General features: G+C 45.5%; 2 protein-coding genes across 2 annotated transcripts; both read left to right on the plus strand.

Annotated features, from left to right (window-relative positions):
- Positions 1 to 6,176: 6,176 nt before the first annotated feature.
- On the plus strand, positions 6,177 to 12,477 carry LOC130562933 (uncharacterized). Its single transcript, XM_057348275.1, has 3 exons — positions 6,177 to 6,340; positions 11,001 to 11,195; positions 11,561 to 12,477. The coding sequence occupies exons 2-3, from the start codon at positions 11,003 to 11,005 to the stop codon at positions 12,181 to 12,183; spliced, it is 816 nt and encodes a 271-aa protein (XP_057204258.1). The 5' UTR covers positions 6,177 to 6,340; positions 11,001 to 11,002; the 3' UTR covers positions 12,184 to 12,477.
- A 388-nt stretch (positions 12,478 to 12,865) lies between these two features.
- LOC130563019 (uncharacterized) lies at positions 12,866 to 22,381 on the plus strand. Its single transcript, XM_057348418.1, has 10 exons — positions 12,866 to 12,931; positions 13,570 to 13,701; positions 14,407 to 14,470; positions 20,536 to 20,596; positions 20,690 to 20,740; positions 20,818 to 20,862; positions 20,954 to 21,018; positions 21,106 to 21,179; positions 21,460 to 21,488; positions 21,634 to 22,381. The coding sequence occupies exons 2-10, from the start codon at positions 13,686 to 13,688 to the stop codon at positions 22,153 to 22,155; spliced, it is 927 nt and encodes a 308-aa protein (XP_057204401.1). The 5' UTR covers positions 12,866 to 12,931; positions 13,570 to 13,685; the 3' UTR covers positions 22,156 to 22,381.
- Positions 22,382 to 22,940: the final 559 nt, after the last annotated feature.

Below are 22,940 nucleotides of genomic sequence, written 5' to 3' on the forward strand. Positions count from 1 at the left end.
GCAACACGATAAACAAAACAAGAATTCAAACTAAAACTTCCCACGAGGGGGCAAAATAAACAAGGTCAAAGATATATAAATAATAAGTCCACGAACACGTGTGAAAACATGTGAAATTCATGTGTCTTTTCTGTAAGGGCTGTATTTATTGTTAACTCGGATTCCATTCCAGGAAAAAATAAGTATATAATAAATATGCATCGAAATCCATTTATTGTTGTAATAAATCTCTGTATTTTCTTATCACTTAAAGTGAGTAAAAAGTGAACATACCTCTGTATAAATCGATCATGGCTGTGAGCTTGTCAAACTCTGAAAAAAACATACAGATGCGTGTCTTCAGATTTTTGTTGATATCACTTCCGATCATCGCAGATTTTGCCATTTGCTGTTGCAGAAAAATTATCCTGGCCTTCTCATCAGATGTAACTGCATGCTTATCAAGAAGATGGTTCAGGAGCCAAATGCATCACAAAAACACACATATACACATAAGGATTAAGGAGAGAAAACAAGAAACTTCTATACTTAATCTGTCATGTTATCATTTTTGTGTTTACAGGTCAAGGCACTTCCCATCCCTCTTATTTTTAATAATTTGATTGCATCGGGAATGAAGCCGAGCTATATATATATATATATTTATATATGTGTGTATATGTGTATATATACTGTATACACTGCCATTTAAAGGTTTGTGATCAGTAAAATGTTTTACGTTTTTAAAATAAGTTTCGTCTGCTCACCAAGGCTGCATTTATTTAATTGAAAATACAGTAAAAACGGAAATATTCTGAAATATTACTACAATTTAAAATAACAGTTTTCTATTTGAATATATTTTACAATGTAATTTATTCCTGTGATCACAGCAGAATTTTCAGCATCATTACTCTTAAGTGTCATATGATGCTTAAGAAATCATTCTAATATGCTAATTTGCTGCTCAAGAAACAATTATTGTGTACAATTGCACAAAATATTTGTGTATAAAATAAATCAGGATTCTTTGATGAATAGAAAGTTCAAAAGAACAGCGTTGTTTGAAATATAATCTTTTGTAACATTATAATGTCGTGAACAGCAGGGGAAGAACCCAATTGCAGGCAGGCGGGGTTGAAGGGGTTATCTGAAGACAGATTTTATTTCAACAAAAAACACAAAACAAAAACCCACGAGGGGGTGTAAACAAGACAGGAAAATAATATGAGTAAAAAAGGGACGTAAACTAACTAAACACTAAACTAGACAACACTTGACATAGACTAGACTAAACTAAACACTTATTATGACAGGAAGACGGCAACATGAGGCACAGGCAACACGGAGGACATGAACACTGAATGCAGCACATACAGAATGCATACAAACAGAACGTCTCGGTTACGGATGTAACCTCGGTTCCCTGATGGAGGGAACGAGACGTTGTGTCGAACCGACAGATGGGGTTCGTCCCGTGGTCCCAAATGTGGTCCCAATCGTTCTAGGTGTCCCAGGGCCCGCGCGATCACCTTGGTCGCCCGAGAGCGAGGTCGGTGATGCCGCGGAGTTCCTGCATAAGCGCTGGGTCGGTCTTACCCTCGTGGAGCTCTCTCCGCGCATTGGCCTGCAGGAAGGCCATAGCGTGGAGAGAGGGAACAGCTTGGCCCGCATCAGAGTAAGCTCTCGACACCTCAGATGCCGAAAAGCCTACGTGCTTTGGACGGGAGTCTAGGTCGAGCCCCTGGGGGACATCGACGTATCCTCTAGCTGCCCCACCATCGTTGGAAGAAAGGGTGATGGAACTAGTTGACGTGTACGCGCCGAAGGGGGCATTCCAGGTTGTACTAGGCTCCTCACGCACTTCCGGGGGAACATGGCACTGGGGGCGAGTGCGGCTTGGATCCGCTCTCAAGCCCGATGTACCGTGTATCCAGCCGCGAGCATTGGGAGAGGCAGTGCAGTGCACCGCAACCCAATGCCGGCGGCCCGGGAAAGCATGGCTGACATTTCGACGTCCGCTTCTACCTGATCTCGACCCCCCGAGGGAGGGAGCTTCAAGGAAAAGTCGGAGTCTGATGCCAGTAAGTCACCCTCCGATGCTGCAACAGACATCTCATCATCATGTACCGTGTCCGATACGTGATTGAGGAACAAGACGGTGGGACCGTCTCATGGAGAAAGGTCAGACGAGCAAGACGAGGTGCGAAAGGTCCGCGAGCCAGTGGCTGATGGATTAGCGCTGACAGTAATCCTCATATCACCCTCACTGCTCGCCGTAGCGGGCGGCAGGGCCGTAGTCCTGCTGTCACGGAACGGGAAGCAGACGAGGTGGTGGCTGAGTCCCGTGGGAACACAGCCACCTGTGACGCAACGTCTGAATCGTCAACCGCCCGTACTGGAAGCAGACATCATGTCCGTCCCCTTCCTCGATGAGTGTGTTGCACCCACGAGAACAGCGGGACATGCCACGCTGGAGAAATTTGCTCTTTTAGAGAAAAAACTCAAACACTTCTGGAACCGCCGAGACGCCCAGGGGAAGTCGCTGCAGGAAGGGACAGTCCGCTGCACCACGTCGTAGCCGGCAGTCTTGTAGTTGCTACTTGAAGCGAAGTCTGTTGATCATGAGCGAAGGCTCCGAAGAACAAAAGGTGAACGAATGAGGCATGCCGTCTCCCTTTTATACCCGGATATCTGGGGGCGGAGTCCGGCATGCAAATTTCATTCGCCAATTTTCATTGGCCTTTTCTAAGAAGTCGGAAGCGATTGGTTCTCAGGGACGAACCCCATCTGTCGGTTCGACACAATGTCGAGAGACCGACAGAAAGGGAACTCAATCCACGAGCAACAAGACAATGAAACATGAGGACTATTTAAAGGGAGGACAAACGAGGGATAATCAACAAGGGGCAGGTGTGGAACATAAGACACGGCAGGGAGGCAATACATGAAATGAGAGGGGCGTGGGCCAATGACAAGACACGAGAAAGCACGAGATGTAAAATGTAAACAACTCATGGCTTTCTCACATAAAACAAGGGATCCTGCCGTGATTCTGCTACAATATCAAGAAAGACATGACAAGATGGGGCAGAATCACGACATATAAATGTCTTTACTGTCACTTTTGATTGATAATTCTAACTGAGCCCAAACCTTATGAGACAAAAGCTTTGTATTTCAGATAAGTGTTGTTCTTTTGAACCTCCTATTCATCAAGGAATCCTGAAAAAATGTACACAACTGTTTTCAACATTGATAATAATAAGAAATGTTTCTTGAGCAGCAAATTGGCATATAAGAATGATTTCTGAAGGATGTGACACTGAAGACTGGAGTAATGATAATGAAAATTCAGCTTTGCCATCACAGGAATAAATTATGTTGTAAAATATATTCAAATAGAAAACAGTTATTTAAAATTGTAATATTTCATTATCGCCCCAAAGAAAGAAAAAAATCAATTGCTTATTTCTTTAACACTGAAGGGTTAATGAGATCTTGCAAACTGGTCCTACTAGTACAGAAACACAAAAAGATAATACAGATAATACAAAAAAAGCTATTGCTATGTACCTGTGTTTGTTTTGATCATGAAGAGACAGGACGCTGTAGAAGTGCACAATCAATGGATCCATAAGCTTCTGTATTCTGTTGCACACATCCAGCATTTGCAGGAACCTGCTGCTGATGGGCCGTATTAGGCTCTTATTCTCCAAATGAAGTAAGGACTGAAACCCAGAAAAAAAATCTTTCTGTTTGGGTGATTTTTCAATGTCATAGTATACATCAGAGCAAAATTGTTCCACATATCCCTGGAAAGGTTTAAAAGGGCCTTGGCTGCATTTGACATAATATGGACAGTGTCTCTGCTTATGTCCAGGAGTGAAGGATTTTTTCTTCTGACTAGTGTCTCTACTCCAGACTTTTCCCCTCTCATCACATTGCAGTTATCCAAAAGTATACCAAAGTAGTAGATATGATACACCGAATGTCAAAACGTGATTTATTACCCATCATTTATTACCCCCTGCCAGGTGCACGTTTATGACTCCTTTGATCGTACATCCTGTGTACATTTATGACCTCTTTGTTGTTGTTGTTCTGGAAAAGTGTTTATAATATCCAGACCTCGTTGTTTCACACCCCCATTCTTTGCAGTAGAGATAAGGATTTGGTTTGAGAATGCTTGGTATTTGTCCGTAATGTCTGAATGAATGCAATAAAAGACGAGTTGAAGAAAATAAAAAGCACTGATGTTAAATAAAATAGATAAATAGTGATTCAATGAAGTAAGATAAATAGACAGGTTCAGTTTTTAAGTTTAAAAAAGAACAGGCATGAGTTGGTTTCCGAATGCTTGGTCTTTGACCATAATGTCTTGGAATGAAACAATACAAAATGAGTTAAAGAAATAAGCCGCACAAATGATAAATAAAATAGATAAATAGTGATTAACTGAAATAAGATAAAATAGTATTTTGAAGTCAGGTTTTAAGTTTAAAAAGAACTTGCCTGTGTTGAAGTGTGATGCATGCAGTCAGTTGTTAAAATGAAAATGAGGTTCCACTATGTTGGGCATCCTCTGCCCCCCCTTCTTACCCACACACCTCTCCACCCCCAAACCAAGACGTAGCTTTGACCCTGGCTGTCTTTTTATCTGGCAACATGATGTGCTGTGGGTGATTTGTAAATTAGAGAGAGATAAATTAAATGTTCATGTGTGTGACGTTTCTTCTAAAAGCGAGTTGGTTTTTACTTTTATCTGACAAATGTTGAAAAGTGTTCGAGACTTTGGGGTTTTGTCTTCTTATCAACGTGTCCCAAACATAGTTTATGTTTGTGTGTTTTTACGACCTGGTAATTAATGTTAAGGTTTGGGGGTTTTATGATCTGTTGTTGTGTCCCCACTGTCACTGCCTAGTATCTAGCCCCACTCCACTTGGTGGTTCCAGCCTGCCGGCCGGGATACCTATCTCCCAAGACAGCGTGAAACCTGTCTGCTGGGGTTGTGTTTATCATTTAGAGAGATAAATGAAATGTTTATATGTGTGACGTTTTCATTTAAGAATGAGTTGGTTCCAGGTTTAAGACTTTTATCTGCCAAATAATGAAAGTGTTTGAGACTTTGGGGGTCTGCATTCTTATCAATGTGCCATAAACTACCTTTTAATTAAAGATATAGGGATCTTGGCTGATTCTTTTGATTCTCACGTTAAAAACCAAACATGTCAAAATCTGGTTTAGGGTTAAACTTTTAAACCTGAAATTGGGAAAAACTTATAAATATCTTCATCTCCAATTTGTTTAGTTCTACACAGTTTTATTGATTTGAGATGATATTTCAAGATCTAAAATAAGGATAGTCCCCTAGTTTATTTCTAACCCTAGGTTAAAAAACAATTGTTTAGAATTATTTTCAAAATTCAAGATTGTTAACCTTATTCTTTAAAAATAAAAATAGAATAGTCTAATAACTTAATTTGATGTGAAATGGAAAACGTCTTTACATGCCGCTGTGGCTTTGCTTTTAAATCTATAAAAGGTTATGTCGATCATCAGGCATTTCATAGACATGAGGCTAATAACCAATATCCATGTTGTGTGGCTGACTGCAAACGTGTTTTTTTTAAGTACAATGCTTTGAAAACGCATGTTTATCGACACCACAGAAACCCACGTGTGAATCAATTGGACACCATGCATGGACCGTATGCATGTGACAACTTGAATTGTCAGAAACAGTGCACAGATATCAAAGATTTGCTTACACATCTTAGGTCACATCTTTCTAAACGTGAGATGGTAAACTGTCCATTTGGTAATTGTAGCAAAACTTTTAAGGTAAGGTCATCATTTACATCCCATATTTCCAGGACTCATAAACACGCAATAGCAGCGCAAGTGTCCAATACATCTTCTGGAGGGTTGGTGTGTACTAAGCCAGCTTCTGATGTAAATGAAATGGATGCAGGTGGAAATTCAACTCCATCTGAAGATTTGCTAGGAGACACTGACATGAGAGCCATGTACACCAAAAATCTGTGTATGTTTTAAATGAAGCTGCAGGCAAAACACCTAATTCCTTCATCCACCATACAGATGATTGTTGAAGAAATAAATGGCTTACATGACATTTGCAGTCAGCACACAAAAAACAATTCAAAGAAATACTTAAAGCAAATACAAATGTATCAGACTCTGATGCAGAAGCAGCTTTGAATGGTTTGACAGCTTTGCATTCTTCATGCAGCATTCCTCTTTCAACAGATTATTGCAGAAAGCAGTTTTTCCACAAAAATTTCTCTTATGTGCAACCACAAGCCATTCATCTAGGATCAGACGGTAATAGAAAAGAAAGGTATGTACAGTACATCCCTCTCAAAGAAACTTTAAAAGCTCTATTAAAAGATCCTGTGGTGTGGCAGCAATGTGTGAAGACTCAAAATGCCGCTCCTACTGGTGTGTTAACTGATGTGTGTGATGGATCCGTATTCAAAACCAATGATTTGTGTATGAAGTCAGGTATGAGTTTGAAGCTTATTCTGTACCAGGATACTTTTGAGGTAGTCAACCCTCTTGGCTCAGCAAAGAAAAAGCACAAGATTGTGGGAGTGTACTTTACACTTGCCAACTTTGAGCCATTCTGTCGGTCAAGTATTGATCACCTTCAGCTTTTGCTTTTGTGCATAGAGCAAGATATGAAATACTTTGGTCAAGAGAAATTGTTTTCAAGAATGCTGTCGGACATGAGAGATTTAGAAGACAATGGTCTAGTCACTTGTTCAAGTCACACTGTATATGCAACTGCCTTGTGCATCGTTGGAGACAATTTGGGACAGCACTGTATTGGTAGTTATGTTGAAAATTTCAGCACTTCCTCTCACTTCTGTAGATTTTGCTTGGTACCCAGAGAGGAAATTGATAATGTAAATGTCAGTTCCCTTTCTGTCGGTCTCTCGACATTGTGTCGAACCGACAGAATGGGGTTTGTCTTGAGAACCTATCATCTTCTGAGTATTTAGAAAAGGCCAATGGAAATTGGCGAATGAAATTTGCATGCCGGGCTCCTCCCCGGATGTCCGGGTATAAGAGGGAAGCCGGCGTGCTCATTCATTCACCTTTTGTTCTTCAGAGCCTACGCATCTGATGAGCAGCTCCAGGTCTTCGCTGATCTTCCAGATCTTCGCTGGTATCCTGCTGGAATCTACGACGTGGTGCAGCGGACGGTCCCTTCCTGCAGCGACTTTCCCCTGGGCGTCTCGGCAGTTCCAGAAGTGCCTGAGCACTTTTTTTCTAAAAGAGTAAATTTCTCCAGCGTGGCATGTCCCGCTGTTCTCTTGGGTGCGACGCGCTCATTGAGGAAGGGGATGGACACGATGTCTGTCTCACGTGTTTGGGTCTCCAGCACGCTGAGGCAGCCTTCGTGGATACATCTTGCCCGCACTGCGGGAAGATGCCTATCCAGACGTTGCGGTCACGGGTGGCTGTATTCTTTATGGGTAAAGCCACCACCTCGTCTGTTACCCGATCCGTGACGGCAGTGACTACGGCCCTGCCGCCCGTTTCGTTAACACCGGGGGTGATATGGGGATCACCGTGAACGTTAGACCGCCAGCCACAGGCTCACGGACCGTTCACGCCCCGTCCGCTTGTCTGACCATCCCTTAAGAGACGGTCCTACCCCGTCTTGTTCCTCCGCCACGTACTCGGGAGTGCGTGACGAAGATGAGATGTCGATCACAGCATCGGAGGGCGACCTCTTGGCATCCGACCCCGACGATTCCTCGGAGCTCCCTCCCCCGGGGGGACGAGCCCAGGAAGAGGCGGACGTTGAGATGTCAACCATGCTCTTCCGGGCCGCCCGAGCATTGGGCTGCAGTGCACAGCACCGCCTTTACCCCAGCGCTCGCGGTTGGATACGTGGTACCTGGGGTCTGAGCGCGGCTCCAAGCCGCGCCCAGCGCCGGTCCCGTATTTCCCGGAGGTACATGAGGAGCTGAGTAAGACTTGGAACGCGCCCCTCACGGCTCGTTCCAGTCAGAAAGGCTCAGTCGCCCTTACTTCCCTCGATGGTGGGGCGGCCAGGGGCTATGTCGAGATCCCCCAGGTGGAGCGTGCTGTCGCGGTGCACCTATGCCCGCAGACAGCGGCCACCTGGAGGGCTCGGCCTAGACTCCCATCCAAGGCGTGTAAGTTTTCGGCATCGCTGGTGTCGAAGGCTTACATGGCTGCGGGTCAGGCCGCCTCCTCCCTCCACGCCATGGCCATCCTGCAGGTCCACCAGGCCAAGGCGTTGAAGGAGCTCCACGAGGGTAAGACCGACCCAACGGTTATGCAGGAACTCCGTACCGCCACCGATCTCGCTCTACGGGCGACTAAGGTGACGGCACGGGCCTTGGGTCGGGCGATGTCCACCATGGTGGTCCAAGAGAGGCACCTCTGGCTCAACCTTGCGCAGATGCGGGACGCTGAGAAGGTTCGCTTTCTCGACGCCCCCATCTCGCAGGGAGGGCTGTTTGGTGACACCGTTGAGGATTTCTCTCAGCAGTTCTCAACGGTGAAGAAGCAGACGGAGGCTATCAAGCACATCTTGCCCCGCCGTGACTCGGCCGTCGTCAGGCCTCCGAGATCCCGAGCGGCGTCTGCTTCCCGCAGCCCCGGACCTCTTCGACTCCGGATCCGGCTCCAGTGCCCCCTTCTCAGGCTGCCTCCCGGAGAAGGACGTCGAAGAGGAAACCGCCTCCCCGTCAGCAGCCGTCGCGGAAGCAGAAGCGGCCCTGACGGAGAGACCCCAGGGAGATTGAGACTACCATCGGGCCCGATTCCAGCCACCACATCGCTGGATCGGAGAGGGACGGTTCCTGCCCCGTCCTTCCATCAGCTGGTCCCCCCCGGGGGGCCAGCGCCCACTTCCTCACGAAAAGAGTTTCCTCTCTCTCTGGGTTGTCACAGCCGTTCCCACCCTCTGGTCGACGGTGGACGGCAACTCGACGTTGCGTCATGGCGAAGCGCAATGTCGAGTATAAACACTGGCCTTCAGCACTCTCAGACAGACAGTGCGTCGAGCCAGACAATCGCCAGGCAGGAAAAACAGCAGAGCCGATCTCCTCCCCGGGGGTCCTCCCTCGGCAAGGAATCCGTACTGCTAGCCATCGAACCACCCTCCGGGGGGACGATGAAGCAGATCAAACCTCTAGTCCCCCTGTCACAGTTCTGGGTGCCTGGTCTCAGCTTCCCAGACTGTCAGGTTGGCTGAGGAAGACGATCCGTCTTCGGAACTCCCTCGGAATGTCCGATGCGGAACTCCCTCCGGTCCCCACGGATTCGCCAAGGTCGGCTATGGATCCGGTGGTGCGGAGAAGGAGGGAGAGGCGCAGCGGAGGAGCGTCCAGTCCGGTGCAGCCGGTCCAGTCCGGTGTCACCGGCGTCCAGTCCGGTGTCCAGCCGGCGTCCAGTCCGGTGATCCAGCCGGCGTCCAGTCCGGTGATCCAGCGGCGTCCAGTCCGGTGATCCAGCCGGCGTCCAGTCCGGGTCCAGCCGGCGTCCAGTCCGGCGTCCAGCGGTCCAGCCCGCCAGCCGGCCTCCAGCCGGCGTCAGCCCTGTCCAGCCGGCCTTCCAGCCGGCGTCAAGCCCTGTCCAGCCGGCCTTCCAGCCGGCGTCAAGCCCTGTCCAGCCGGCCTTCCAGCCGGCGTCAAGCCCTGTCCAGCCGGCCTTCCAGCCGGCGTCAAGCCCTGTCCAGCCGGCCTTCCAGCCGGCGTCAAGCCCTGTCCAGCCGGCCTTCCAGCCGGCGTCAAGCCCTGTCCAGCCGGTCCCTGGGAGACTCCCAGGGCCAAAGACTGTTCCCCCGGACTCCTCCTAAGTCCCCCAGGACTCAGCGCCCTCGAGCGCAGCCGGGGACTGGGACTTTCCCCACCCCCATGACTGCCCCCTATGGGCCTTGTTTTGCCCCACCCCCCCTCCCATGTTTGTTATTTTTATTGTCGCACCCCAACCCCATTGTCATTTTGTCTTGTTTGCCACTGATTCTGTTCTCCATGTTTTGTCTGGTCTTGTCTTTGTCTCAGTCTGCCTTGTCTTGTCCGTCTACCCCTTGGTGAGCACCTGGAGGTGCTCATTAAAGGGGGGGCTTCTGTCATGGCTCTGCTTCATTTAGTCATGCTTTTCTTGGTCCTGTAGCAGAGCCATGACAAAGTCTTTGGTTATGTGTGGAGAGAGTCTTTTTGACCCTTTCGGTCTTCGATACTCTCTCCGGTCTTTGTCTGTTTTCCCGCCCTTTTGTATCCCTCGTTATTGCTTGTTGATTAGTTCATGTCTCACACCTGTTCCCTCTTGATTTCCTCCCCTTTATATAGTCCTCATGTTTCATTGTCCTGTGCTCTGTCATTGTATTCAGTGCGTCTTGTTGCTCGTCCAGTGTGTTCCAGTATTGCCTGTTCCTGTCGTGCTGTTTCAAGTCTTAGTAAGTGTTTGAGTTTAGTTTATGTCAAGTGTTGTTTTAGTTCAGTTTAGTGCAAGTTAGTCTTCGTCCCGTTTATTCTGTTTTCCTGTTATCAGTTTTCCCCCATCGTGGGTTTTGTTTTGTGTTTTATGTAATAAAGTTACGTTTTTGTTAACCCCTTCACTGCTGCCTGCAATTGGGTTCTCCTTCCACGTATTTCGTGACAACTTTGTGTCCACAGAAATGAACTTCAGGGGAACTCTTTATAAAATGGGGTTCTTTCTATGCCTTAACAATGATGAGTCTCTGAAATTTGGACAGATTGAGCTTGTTCTGATGAAAGAAAACAAAGACGTGTATTTTTTTGTGACGCCACACTCATCCTACATGCCAGAGTATGGGCTCCATAAAATTGGAGAAGCTGCAAGGGATGTGGTTTGCATTAATGCTGATCGGTGTCTCGATTTTTATCCACTACCAGCATACAGTTTGTTTGCAATGAAAGTAGTATCCCTGAAGCATGATGTTTTAGACCTGTAGTTGTGTTTCATTTTCAATAAACATTTATTTCTCCTTTTAGCCATGGATGACATAGCCACTCATATTAAAGAGGCATTACCAACGTGCAGCACACCAGATACACTGCAACCCATTTTGGATGCCCTCCAAAACCTTGGGGTGGAAACAGTTGAAGATATGAAGCTTGTTCAGATGGACGACCTTGCAGGAGTGCTCAAACCAATTCAAGCAAGGAAGCTTCTTGCACATGTAAACAGTAAGTAAAGCCTAATATGTAATATGTCAGATTGAGGATGTTGAAACTAGTGGCATTTGGGGCTACCGTGGGATTGGAATGAAACCATTTCACCTACTAATCATAGCTCTTGATAGCTCTGTAATGACTTACAGAATGTGTCAGCTAGTCACGAGGTTTAGGCTATTTTTTACCTTTAAATGAAATTTTAATTACATTGTTGTAAATATTGATACATAGGGCTTGTATTTGGAAAATTAAAAACAGATGTAAACATATTGTACTCGTTTCACAATTTGTACAAAGTTTCTTTTTAAACAGTCAAAAGTTAATCTCTTAAAGATTGTAATCAATCTTTTTAACAAAATGTGTCTCTGTGCATTAAGGAGTCTTCACAGCTTCAAGCCACTCAAACATGGGGGAAGATTTCCCAGTCTCACCCCAAACTTTTGCAACACCACCTCGGTTCAGTACAAGCCCAGGCTCAAGCCTGCCTGTTACTTCACAATGCTCATTTTCAACACCAACCTCCTCTCAGTCTGATACTGAAAGCACAAGTTCTGCTACACAATTGAGCAGTGACTGGCACTACAATTTTAAAATCCCTTGGAACATGCTGCCATCTGTTTTGAGGAAGAAATTGGATAAGCAGGAGCGACCAACAGCCAGGGAAAGGAGAGAAATGATTCACATAATTTCAGGCGAAATCCTTGCCATGCGTAAAAAACCATCAAAGAAGGACCTTGATCAAATTGCACGAAACATGGTCCTACAATATCCAAAGTCTTTGAAAGACATGATAGAAGATGAAGTGGTTGGAAGTGGCCATGATTCCATAACAAAACAACTTCAGTGCAGAGTTGACAATTACAAGCGAAATGAAATTCTGAAAAAGCGCAACAGTACTCCAGCAAATGACACAAGCACTGATCCTGAAAATAAGAAGAAACGGTTAGACTCGTATGGCTGTATTGTGTATGAGTCTGTGCCTGTGAATATGGATGCATAAATGAAGAAAAAAAAGAGATGCAAGAAATGTTCAAGGAAAATGACAGGAATGAAAAACATATAAATTTGTTAATCTCTGATACCTTTGTGTCTCAGAGAAGTGACATAACGTCTGGTAAGGACATGCAGGTCCTTAAAGAAGAATGGCCCTACCTTTTCTCATTTGTTGGCATGAAGAAACACTTCAAACTTTTAACTGGTGTGCACATAAATGAGGCATTTGATGAGGCCATGACAACTAAACTTGCAAGAGTTCTTGACTACTTTCAGTCTCTTCCAATTGAGAAGTCAGCCATAGCCGCAAAAGACAGATCTGAAATCCAAGCGAGTGGTGGACCCTCTGGGGCAGTGTTGATGCTGCTCTCATACTTCAAAGAAGATCAGACAAAAATGTTTCACATAGTTGACAATACATGCATTGCAGATGAGGTTGAGACTGAACACCTGCCACCCACACCATGCATTATTGTATGTGTAAGTGAGCGGCAAGTGAGCGTAACTCCGTAAGTGAGCGGAGTTTGTGTGCCCTACATGCCATAGCCACGTAAAGTAATGGATTTGCCTTTGACTTTTTTCACAGGAACAAGTCCAATATCTGCTGCAGCTTTCATGGTGGCAGCAGACCAGGAGGTGATAATTGACAATTTAATGAGCTTCACTGATGCACTGGTCAGCATGTTCATCTGTTACTACAGTTTCAACATGCACTACCCTGTGGAAATCGGGGCTACGCTGGAGTTTCTTCAAAGGTAAATGTGCCCTAATTCTCTTCAGATTGGGAATGTTTTTGAGTATTTAAAGTGTTAGTTCACCCAAAAATGAGAATTCTGTCATTAATTACTCACCCTCATGGAGTTCCAGGCCCATAAGGCCTTCGTTCATCTTGGGAACACAAATTCTTTCTGAACCATCCGTAGGCAGCAACATCATTTCAACTTTCAAGGCCCAAAATGGTAGTAACGACATTGTTAAAATAGTCCATGTGACAACAGTGGTTCAACCTTAATGTTCTGAAGCGAAGAGAATACTTTTTGTGCACAAAAACAAGTAAGGGAGAATGAACAGGCAGCCGCTTTGCGTCAGGTCCTGATCACACTGTCGGGGCTTATTTCTGCGACTATTTTAACAATGTTGTTACTACTACCTTTCTTGGCCTAGAAAGTAGCTATATCTTGCTGCATATGGATGGTTTAAAATGCTCTCGGATTTCATAAAAAAGTCCTTACGGGTTTGAAATGAAGTGAGGGTCAGTAATCAATGAAAGGATTTTCATTTTTGGGTAAACTAACCCTTTAAGCAAGATTCTTGTGTTTGAATCTGAACTTAATATTAATTAACTGTTGATATAAAACAGTGTTTGTATTTTGTACTACTCCTTTATCAACAGGTGCATGTTTAAGATCAATCCGGACAAGGCTCTAAAGTTGAGTGTCTCGAAAAAAAGAAGAGCAATGCAGTCACCCCAAAAGTGCTGACCCTCATTAACCACATTTCTGAGTATGAATGGAGTGCTTAATTGGTAAGTTGTTTATTGTCACTTTACGCATGTTTTACTTGATTGAACATGCATAGTACATATATTTAAAAACATACATAGTACATGCATTTAAAAACATACATAGTGCATGCATTTAAAAAACATAGTACATTAGGGATGTAACGATTGACGGTGAGCCGGTTGAAAATCGATTATAATGTGTGACGATTCAAACCTAAACGTGGACATGCTGATATTTCTTAAATGCAAAAAAATCCAAGAAAAGCACAGACAGTATTAGTTTGTTTATATTAAAGAGACTTTTTCTATTATTAATTTGTTTTAAAATTTCAGTTTAGTTTTGCTATTTGAAATGAAACATAATTTTATTATACAAAGAAACGTGAAGCATTTAAGAAATAATGCAAGGGAAGTTGGTCATTTCTAATTTGTTTCAACTCATTTTGTAAAAATAAATTGTGAATAAATCGCATCGTGAGATCAGAATCATGAATCGCATCGCATCGTGTCCTGAGTGAATCGTTACATCCCTATAGTACATACATTTAACATGAACATGCCCCTGCAACACTAAAATAACCATCAACTGCTATATCAAGTAAAAACAGACATTAAGAAGGAAATGGCATACATTAATAGACAATAATAAATTTATTAAACTTCTGTACACCCATCTTGGTAAGTTGAATGCAGCTCTTAACATCTGTCAACAAATATGTTTTCTAGGTCCAAGGAGGGAACCACAGTTGGCCTGTTTAAGTCAAAGTTCAAGATCCCAGATGTTTTTACAGTTAGTAACTGCACTTTTTATACTTATTTTTTTTAGGGCAGGTTGTAATATTAGATGAATGATGAATGTTTTTTTTTTAGTTTTTGTTTTATTAATGCTGTCAAATCGTTAAAATTTAAGTTTTTGTTTACATAATGTGTGTGGTTTGACGGCTAGTTTTTGTCGAAGCAAATTTAAAGTTCAATTGTGTAATGTATATGTTGACGTAAACAACTTCTGTTTCTGTTTATGTTCAATGTAAACACGGCTTTTGATATTAGCTCAATGCCTGTTTTTATGTTGAATAAAAAAGTTTTGAATTGTGTCATTTGTTCCCTTTCTGTCGGTCTCTCGACGTTGTGTCGAGCCGACAGATGGGGTTCGTCCCTGAGAACCAATCGCTTCCGACCTCTTAGAAAAGGCCAATGAAATTGGCTAATGAAATTTGCATGCCGGACTCCGCCCCCGGATATCCGTGTATAAAAGGGAGACGGTGTGCCTCATTCATTCACCTTTTGTTCTTCGAAGCCTTCGCTCATGATCAATCATCGGGGGGTCGAGCCCAGGAAGAAGTGGACGTCGAAATGTCAGCCATGCTTTCCCGGGCCGCCAGCATTGGGTTGCAGTGCACCGCACTGCCTCTCCAAATGCTCGCGGCTGGATACATGGTACCTCGGGTTTGAGAGCGGCTCCAAGCCGCACTCGCCCCCAGTGCCGTGTTTTCCCGGAAGTGCATGAGGAACTTAGTACGACCTGGAACGCCCCCTTTCGGCACGTGCACGTCAACTAGTTCCATCACCCTTTCTTCCCTCGATGGTGGGGCAGCTAGAGGATACGTCGATGTCCCCCAGGGGCCTGCAGGTCCATCAGGCCAAGGCGTTGAGAGAGCTCCACGAGGGTAAGACCGACCCAGCGCTTATGCAGGAACGCCGCACCGTCACCGACCTCGCTCTACGGGCGACCAAGGTGACCGCGCGGGCCCTGGGTCGGGCGATGTCAACACTTGTGGTCCAGGAGAGACACCTCTGGCTGAACCTTGCACAGATGAGTAACACTGAGAAAGTCCGCTTTCTCGACACACCCATCTCGCAAGGGGGGGCTGTTGGGTGATACTGTCGAGCCGCAGTTCTCGACAGTAAAGAAGCAGACAGAGGATATCAAGATATCCTCCCTCGCCGCGATTCGTCCGCCCTCTGGCCGTCGAGATCCCGTGCACCGTCTGCTTCCCAGCAGCCCTGGTCCTCTTCAACGCCTTCCGGTTTCGGCGCCCCCCACTCAGGCGGCCGCCCGGAAGAAGACATCGAAGAGGAGACCACCACCCCGTCAGCAGCCAAAGCGGTCCTCATGGGAAGAACACAGGGAGACCGAGAATACTTTCGGGCCCGACCCCAGCCATTCCATCGCTGGTTGGTCGATCCGGGACGGTTCCTGCCCGTCCCAACAGCCCACTTCTAAGAGTTTTCTCTCTCTCTGGGTATCTATCACAGCCGCTCTCACCCTCTACATGACGGTGTTTGGCAACTCAACGTTGCGTCACGGCGAGACCCAATGTCGAGGATAATCAGCAGCCTAAGCACTCTCAATCGACGGTGCGTTGTGCTACATCATCGTCTGGGTATTATCACAGCCGCTCTCACCCTCTACACGACGGTGTTCAGCAACTCAATGTTGAGGCGAGACCCAATGTCGAGGACAATCATCAGCCTAAGCACTCTCAATTGATGGTGCGTTGTGCTACATCATCGCTAGGCAGGTAAAACAGCAGAGCCGATCTCCTCTCCGGGGGAACCCCCACGGTGAGGGATCCGCACTGCCGGCCATCGAACCACCCCCCGGGAGGTCGATGAAGCAGAACGTACCCCTAGCCTCCCTGGATCGGTCCCTGGGAGCCTGACAAGGCTTCCCAAACTGTCACGGTGACTACGGGATACGATCCGTCTCGGCTATGCGGTCCAACTCCCCAGACGCCCGCCCAAGTTTCAGGGTACGCAGATCTAGTCAGCGGTCCCCCTGAAACAATTTCAGAGGCTCCTGGGCACATGGCATCCTCAGCGGTGGTGATACCCCTCGGGTTGATGCACATGAGACCACTCCAACACTGGCTACAGAGTCGAGTTCCCTGGAGAGAGTGGCACACCGGCAGCAGGCGGATGGTGATTACGCCTCTCTGCCGACGCACCCTAACCCCTTGGTCTTCAATGACCTTTCTACGGACGGGGGTCCCTCTCGGGCAGGTCACGAGGCGCGTCGTGGTGATGACAGATGCCTCCCTGCAGGGTTGGGGTGCCGTGTACAAAGGGCACGCAGTGTCGGGGTGATGGACGGGCCCCCGCCTGCGCAGGCATATCAATTGCCTAGAGTTGTTGGATGTGCTACCCGCACTGAAGGGGCTACAACCTCTCATGCAGGACAAGCACGTGCTGGTCTGGTCGGACAGCACAACTACCGTAGTGTATATCAACCGCCAGGGTGGCGTTCGCTCACGGCAGGTAACAAGACTCGCCCGACGCCTCCTCCTGTGGAGTCCGCAGGTGAGCAGATCCCTGCGAGCCACACATATCCCAGGCGACCTGAACCAGACAGCCAATGTGCTCTCTTGTCAGTTGACGCCTCGCGGAGAGTGGCGACTCCACCCCCGCGCAGACCAGCTCATTGGGTACAGTCCGGGCGTGCTCAGGTAGACCTGTTCACCTCCCTGGACACCACCCATTGCCCGCTAGGGTACTCCCATCCGAGGCCCCCCTCGGCACAGATGCTCTAGCGCACAGCTGGCCGTGGGACAAGCGGAAGTATGCCTTCCCCCCAGTGAGCCTCATTGCACAGACTCTGTGCAAGGTCAGGGAAGAGGAGCATCAAGTGTACTAGTTGCGCCATACTGGACCAACCGGACTTGGTTCTCGGAGCTAATGCTCTTGACGACAGCTCCCCCCTGACCGATTCCCCTGACGAAGGACCTGCTTTCCCAGGGGAAGGGCACGTTATGGCATCCCGGGCCAGACCTCTGGAACCTCAATGTCTGGCCCCTGGACGGGACGAGGAGATCCTGAGTGGCCTACCCCCTGCGGCGGTTAAGACCATTACTCAGGCTAAGGCCCTGGCCACTAGGCGGCTATACACCTGTAAGTGGTGCCTCTTCTCATCCTGATGCTCTTCTCGAAGAGAAGACCCGCGGAGTTGCTCGATCGGGAACGTGCTGTCCTTCCAGAGACTCGAGAGTAATCTCTCCCCTTCCACACTGAACATGTATGTAGCCGCTATTGCCGCTCATCACGACCTAGTTGCTGGTAAGTCTCTAGGACAGCACAACCTGATCATTTGGTTCCTAAGCGGTGCGGGAAGGCTACCGCCTCACCCACGCTCCGTACTCTCTGGCGACCTTGATGCGGTCCTGGAGCCCCTCGGAGATGCCACTCTTTCTCGGATGGCGCTCAAGAGGGTAGCGGACCTACAAGCATTCTCCGTGTCCACAGATTGCCTAGAACTCGGGCCCAATGATTCTCACGCTATCCTGAGACCCCGGCCCGGCTACGTGGCCAAAGTTCCCACCACTCCCCCTAGACACCAGGTGGTGAACTTACAGGCGCTCCCCACCGGGGAGGAAGACCCAACCCCATCCGTGTTGTGTCCAGTATGCGCATTGCGCCTCTGCTTGGACCGCACGCAGAGCCGCAGGAGCTCTGAGCAGGTCTTTGACTGTTTGGAGATCAGCAGGGAGGGCTGTCTCAAACAGAGTCGGGTGCACTGGATCATGGACGCCATCACTACGGCGTACCTGTCCTAAGATCGCCCGCGCCTACTGGGTGAGAGCTCTCTCCACACGGAGTATCGCCTCCTCATGGGCACTGGCTCGAGGCACCTCTCTGGCAGACATCTGCAGAGCTGCGGGTTGGGCTACACCCATCACCTTCGCGAGGTCCTACAGCCTCCGCGTAAAACCGGTATCAGCTCGAGTCTTGCAGGCATCAGTCAAGACCGGCGGCCGGTAGGGTGTACGCCTATGACAGTACCTCCCCCCCTTTCTTCTAGGTGGGTCGGCGTATTAAATTAGTCTCCCTTCTTCCCCCACTGGGTGAAGAACAGGCACTCCATCCATCACTAAGCAAGCACCTCCTGCGGGCGGGCTGGGCAGAGCAGCCCTGCCCCTTAGGCCAGGTACCAACTGAGTTATCCACAACATAGCTCTAACCGGACCTAGTGCTACCGGACGTTGTAACCCCCCAGCAGGGCGGTTCCGTCTGATGTATCCTCATGATTGGTTCCCACCTTGGTAACCCATGACCTTCCCTAGGTGGACCTCCACCTCGCGGTTAACTCCTTCAGTCCGCACATTCCTCCCATGAGTTCTCCCCTAACGGTGAGACCATGTTGGTATCTCCACTAAACTCCTCCCTGTGGCAGGAAGTGGCCTCTGTAGCGCATCCCCCATTTGAGGAAGTAGCGCTTACCCAGTGGCCTTACGGTACCGGGCGGCTTCTCGCAGTTAGAGAATCAAGGCCGCCACCTGTGAGGTCGAAGGCAGGGGCCTTCCCACCTTTCAAGAAAGCTCTGGGACCCCCTACCTACCCACTGGTAGGTACAATTTCGCGGTGGCGTTCACGGCTGACACGCCCAGGCCAGTCACTGTCGCTTCGCTAGAGATTGTGATAGGGCACAGTGTTGTGGCGTTTTCCATAGGAACCCCATCTGTCGGCTTGTCACAACGTCAAGAGACCGACAGAAAGGGAACGTCTTGGTTACGGATGTAACCTCAGTTCCCTGATGGAGGGAACGAGACGTTGTGTCCTTCTTGCCACAACACGTGCTGCCCACTGCAGCAGTCGTGAGAGGTCTCAGGCTCCTCAGAACAAAGGTGAATGAATGAGGCACGCCATCTCCCTTTTATACCCGGATATCCGGGGGCGGAGTCCGGCATGCAAATTTCATTCGCCAATTTCATTCGCCTTTTCTAAGAAGTCGGAAGCGATTGGTTCTCAGGGACGAACCCCATCTGTCGGCTTGACACAACGTCTCGTTCCCTCCATCAGGGAACTGAGGTTACATCCAAGACGTTTTGTTTGTGGATATTGTAGACATTGAAGTCATTGAAAAAATATGGACCACAAAACCTAAGTTAAGAACTTTTGTTTATGTCAGGCATTTTTTTACCAGGACATAGTTAAACAAGAACACACACACATTTAATTTGTACAGTAATAATAATTTATATAAATATCAATAGTAATAACAAAAACAACAACAATAGTAATAAAAAGCAGTGATACAGGGCCAAGCCTGCCGCAAGTGCAACTCTGGCACAACATAAAATACATAAATAGATGTTCATAATAGATGTGGTTAGGAAATTAAAGAGAATAAAACTGACAAATAATCTTCAAAGTGAGCATTTACTGTGTGTACAAATATTATAATTTGACCCTAAAAACCTCACTTAATATGGAAACCCATTGGCTGAATTGATTTCTGGTAATACATTTTCATATTTCTACAGAACAAACTGTAACCTTTTATGTAAATTTGCACATTGCTCTGTAAAAATAAGGAACAATTCATTTTAATAACAGACAATTGATGTAATACCAAAATACAATCAATAACCTGTAAATTTAACAGCATAACTTTAAAATACAGCAAATATCTGTAAAACAACGGTATTTCATTGCATAATGAAAAAGTGGGAAAATTCTTTTAAAAAAACAGACCGTTACCTGTAAAATAACTTTTTTTTAACAGTGTATACATGCTGTTGAATATTGCAGTTCCCCTAACGAAATCATTACATAGATGTTTGTGTAAAGCATTGTATGTGCGTTTTACAGATTATGAAACCAAAGACAAGAGAAATGTATGTTCTTGATTCTGTGCAACAACCAGCATTTGGACCATACCTTGACACATTCAGGTTATAGAAATGTTCTGAATGCGTTCCGAGATTACAGTGGTTCCGTTTAAAACTATAATCTTTTTTTTCCCATTTATGTGTTCATGAACTTTTTTTTCTTGTGTTCATTAAATTTTTTAAGATATATATGTTAAATGATCATTAGCCTACATCCCTAGACAGTTTGGCATATTTTTTTTCTTCACAGGAGAATTGCCAACCTCATTGATGACCGAGGCTGGACAGAGAAAACTACAATTACAATTGAAGTAATTTATTACATTTGAAGTAACATTTTTATTTTATACAAACTGACCTAGGATGTGGGTCTGGAGGTAAGGCTATGTTTTTTAACTACACAGGGAATCCCAAAGCAGATGGGTGGGAACAACTGCGGCATGTACATACTGATGGTAGGTTAAATTGGAATGCACGTATTGTAGTTTAGAATTGGAAGTTATAACCGGCTCAATTTAGTTTTTTTTAACAGTACACTCTTTACATGGCTTTGGGGCTACGTTTTTATTGTACAGAGGTATGTCCTTAACCTCAACACATTAAAATGAATTGAACAGATATCCATGGTTATTAAATAAAAGTATATATACTGCTAATGTATTTTTCAGCGTGACATGCCCTTAATCAGGAGGTGGTGGTGTGCTTTTATTTTGGATCACTTTACTCATCAAATGTATGTAGCTGCTTGAATGTTCAGTCTCTAGATGAAACATTACTCTGCACTATGGCTAACAATGTGACCTCTTGTCATTTGTTTCAGCGCTGAACCAGTGGGTTGGGGGAGTTCACCACCATACAAAAAGCTATGTCTTCAGGAAGAGTCAGAAAAAGCAGGTAAATCATTGTGGATTTATTATTGCTTTGTTTCCTTGTTGATGCAAGTTTTGGATAAAAGTAATCTGGCAAATGTAATAACTAATAATTCCACATGTGTATCTTTAGCAGTGGCTGGCCAATATTTTATTCTAGTTATATAGCTGCATATTAATTATTGGTCACCCAATGTGTCTTAGAACTACATATTATTAATACATTGTATTGTACAAAGCACTGCTTTATTGATTATAACAATTATTATAAAAAGTTAATATTTTTATTAATTTGATTGTTTTAGGGCATGCTGTTGGGGCAACAATGTATCAGGTATACATCATTTATACCAGGTCGTCTGTAGTTATTGTTTATATTGGTAGCTGTAACATTTTTAATAAAGGAAACTGTATGTTGATTTCAGAGTGTATTGAACGATTAAACTTTAAAATTACCAGAATATGTTTTGTTTCAACAGCTTCCTGTGGAAATCCTTACAGAGATTTTGAAGCAAGTAATTCTTACATCTGTTGATTCTGCATACTTGACCCTCTCACTGGTGTGCAGATGGTTTAGGGATGTGATCAAGAACGATTTTTTACGGAGAGGAGCACACTTTGCCTGGCTAGACAGTAAGATTGTTCCTGTTCCAGACAGTAACATTCTTTCCGGTTCAAGATTTTTTCCACTTTTTTCCACTGTGATACAGGTCAACCTAAACCTTGTCATATGTCTTTTTATTTATCGTGCCTATATTGTCATTACAATTTTAGGTGTGGTCAACTGGAAGCATTTCTCACCGCGGTATCGTGAAAAGTACCGGGTGATGTACAGCATCAGGGAATGCTTACAATGCAGATCCCTTTTCAAGTCCAGCCCACCAGGTTATAGGGGGAGAGGCAAACAATGTGAACTGCTGGGCTTTTACTCCGAAGATCTCTGTGAAGGCTTTTGCTCCCAGGATTGTTTTTATGCGGCAGGAAATACATTGATATATTGAATGTATAACTGTAAAATGCAGTTAAAACTTAAACTTTGTACACTTCTACATTTATTCATTTCTTATAACTCGTGCCGATGTGCAGAAGGGAAAAGAAAACGGCATCAATCTGTAAAATGCTGTTGCAAAAAACGTACTTGGACTCTGTACACTTTTCTACATTTGTTTATTTGTTATGACGTGCTGACTGGAAAAAATTGCATAAATCTATAAAATGCAGCTGCCAAAAAACTGTGTACAATTGTTATTGTTTTAATAAAAAGCCATGGCAGGCACACCTTGTTTTCCTTATTTGCCCCTAAGAGGTTCCCTATATATTGATTCTTTAAGGTTTCTATTCTATTGTTTTCATATGTAGATTAATTTACTTTGTATTTCTATTAAACAAGGCATTAAGTTAATCATTAATGGCCAATGTTTCAATCAAAACGATTTTACAAAGATAATGTTTAAGGAGGTAGGAGTTACATTTTAAAAAGTGATAACGATATAATTACAGCATTAACGGGCTTTTCAGTAAAGTTTAGGGATGTTCTAAGGTACACGTGAAGAGTTCAAAGACTTCGCATGCAAAAGCCTATATAAGTGCTGTTTGCAATTTTCTTCTAAAATTAGCGTTCTCATCAGGTTCCTCGGTTTACGTTCAGTGATTTCATTAAAGTGAAATAAATTCATATAAATAAAGATACAAATAATTTTATGAGAAAGATGTAAGACTGCGCTCGTTTCTGTTCTGTTTGCCGTATTCCACACAGTCTGTCATCTACTTCCGCATTCCAAACTGG

The sequence above is a fragment of the Triplophysa rosa genome, linkage group LG12 (assembly GCF_024868665.1).
Source record: "Triplophysa rosa linkage group LG12, Trosa_1v2, whole genome shotgun sequence".
NCBI lineage: Eukaryota > Metazoa > Chordata > Actinopteri > Cypriniformes > Nemacheilidae > Triplophysa > Triplophysa rosa.

Bases quoted from the DNA above. Each gene is read 5' to 3' on its own strand.
- LOC130562933 (XM_057348275.1), top strand. From the start codon at position 11,003: ATGGATGACATAGCCACTCATATTAAAGAGGCATTACCAACGTGCAGC. The intron at 11,196-11,560 runs GTAAGTAAAGCC...CTGTGCATTAAG, and splicing joins GCTTCTTGCACATGTAAACA to GAGTCTTCACAGCTTCAAGC.
- LOC130563019 (XM_057348418.1), top strand. The intron at 20,863-20,953 runs GTATGTCCTTAA...TGTATTTTTCAG, and splicing joins TACGTTTTTATTGTACAGAG to CGTGACATGCCCTTAATCAG. The intron at 21,019-21,105 runs GTATGTAGCTGC...CATTTGTTTCAG, and splicing joins GATCACTTTACTCATCAAAT to CGCTGAACCAGTGGGTTGGG.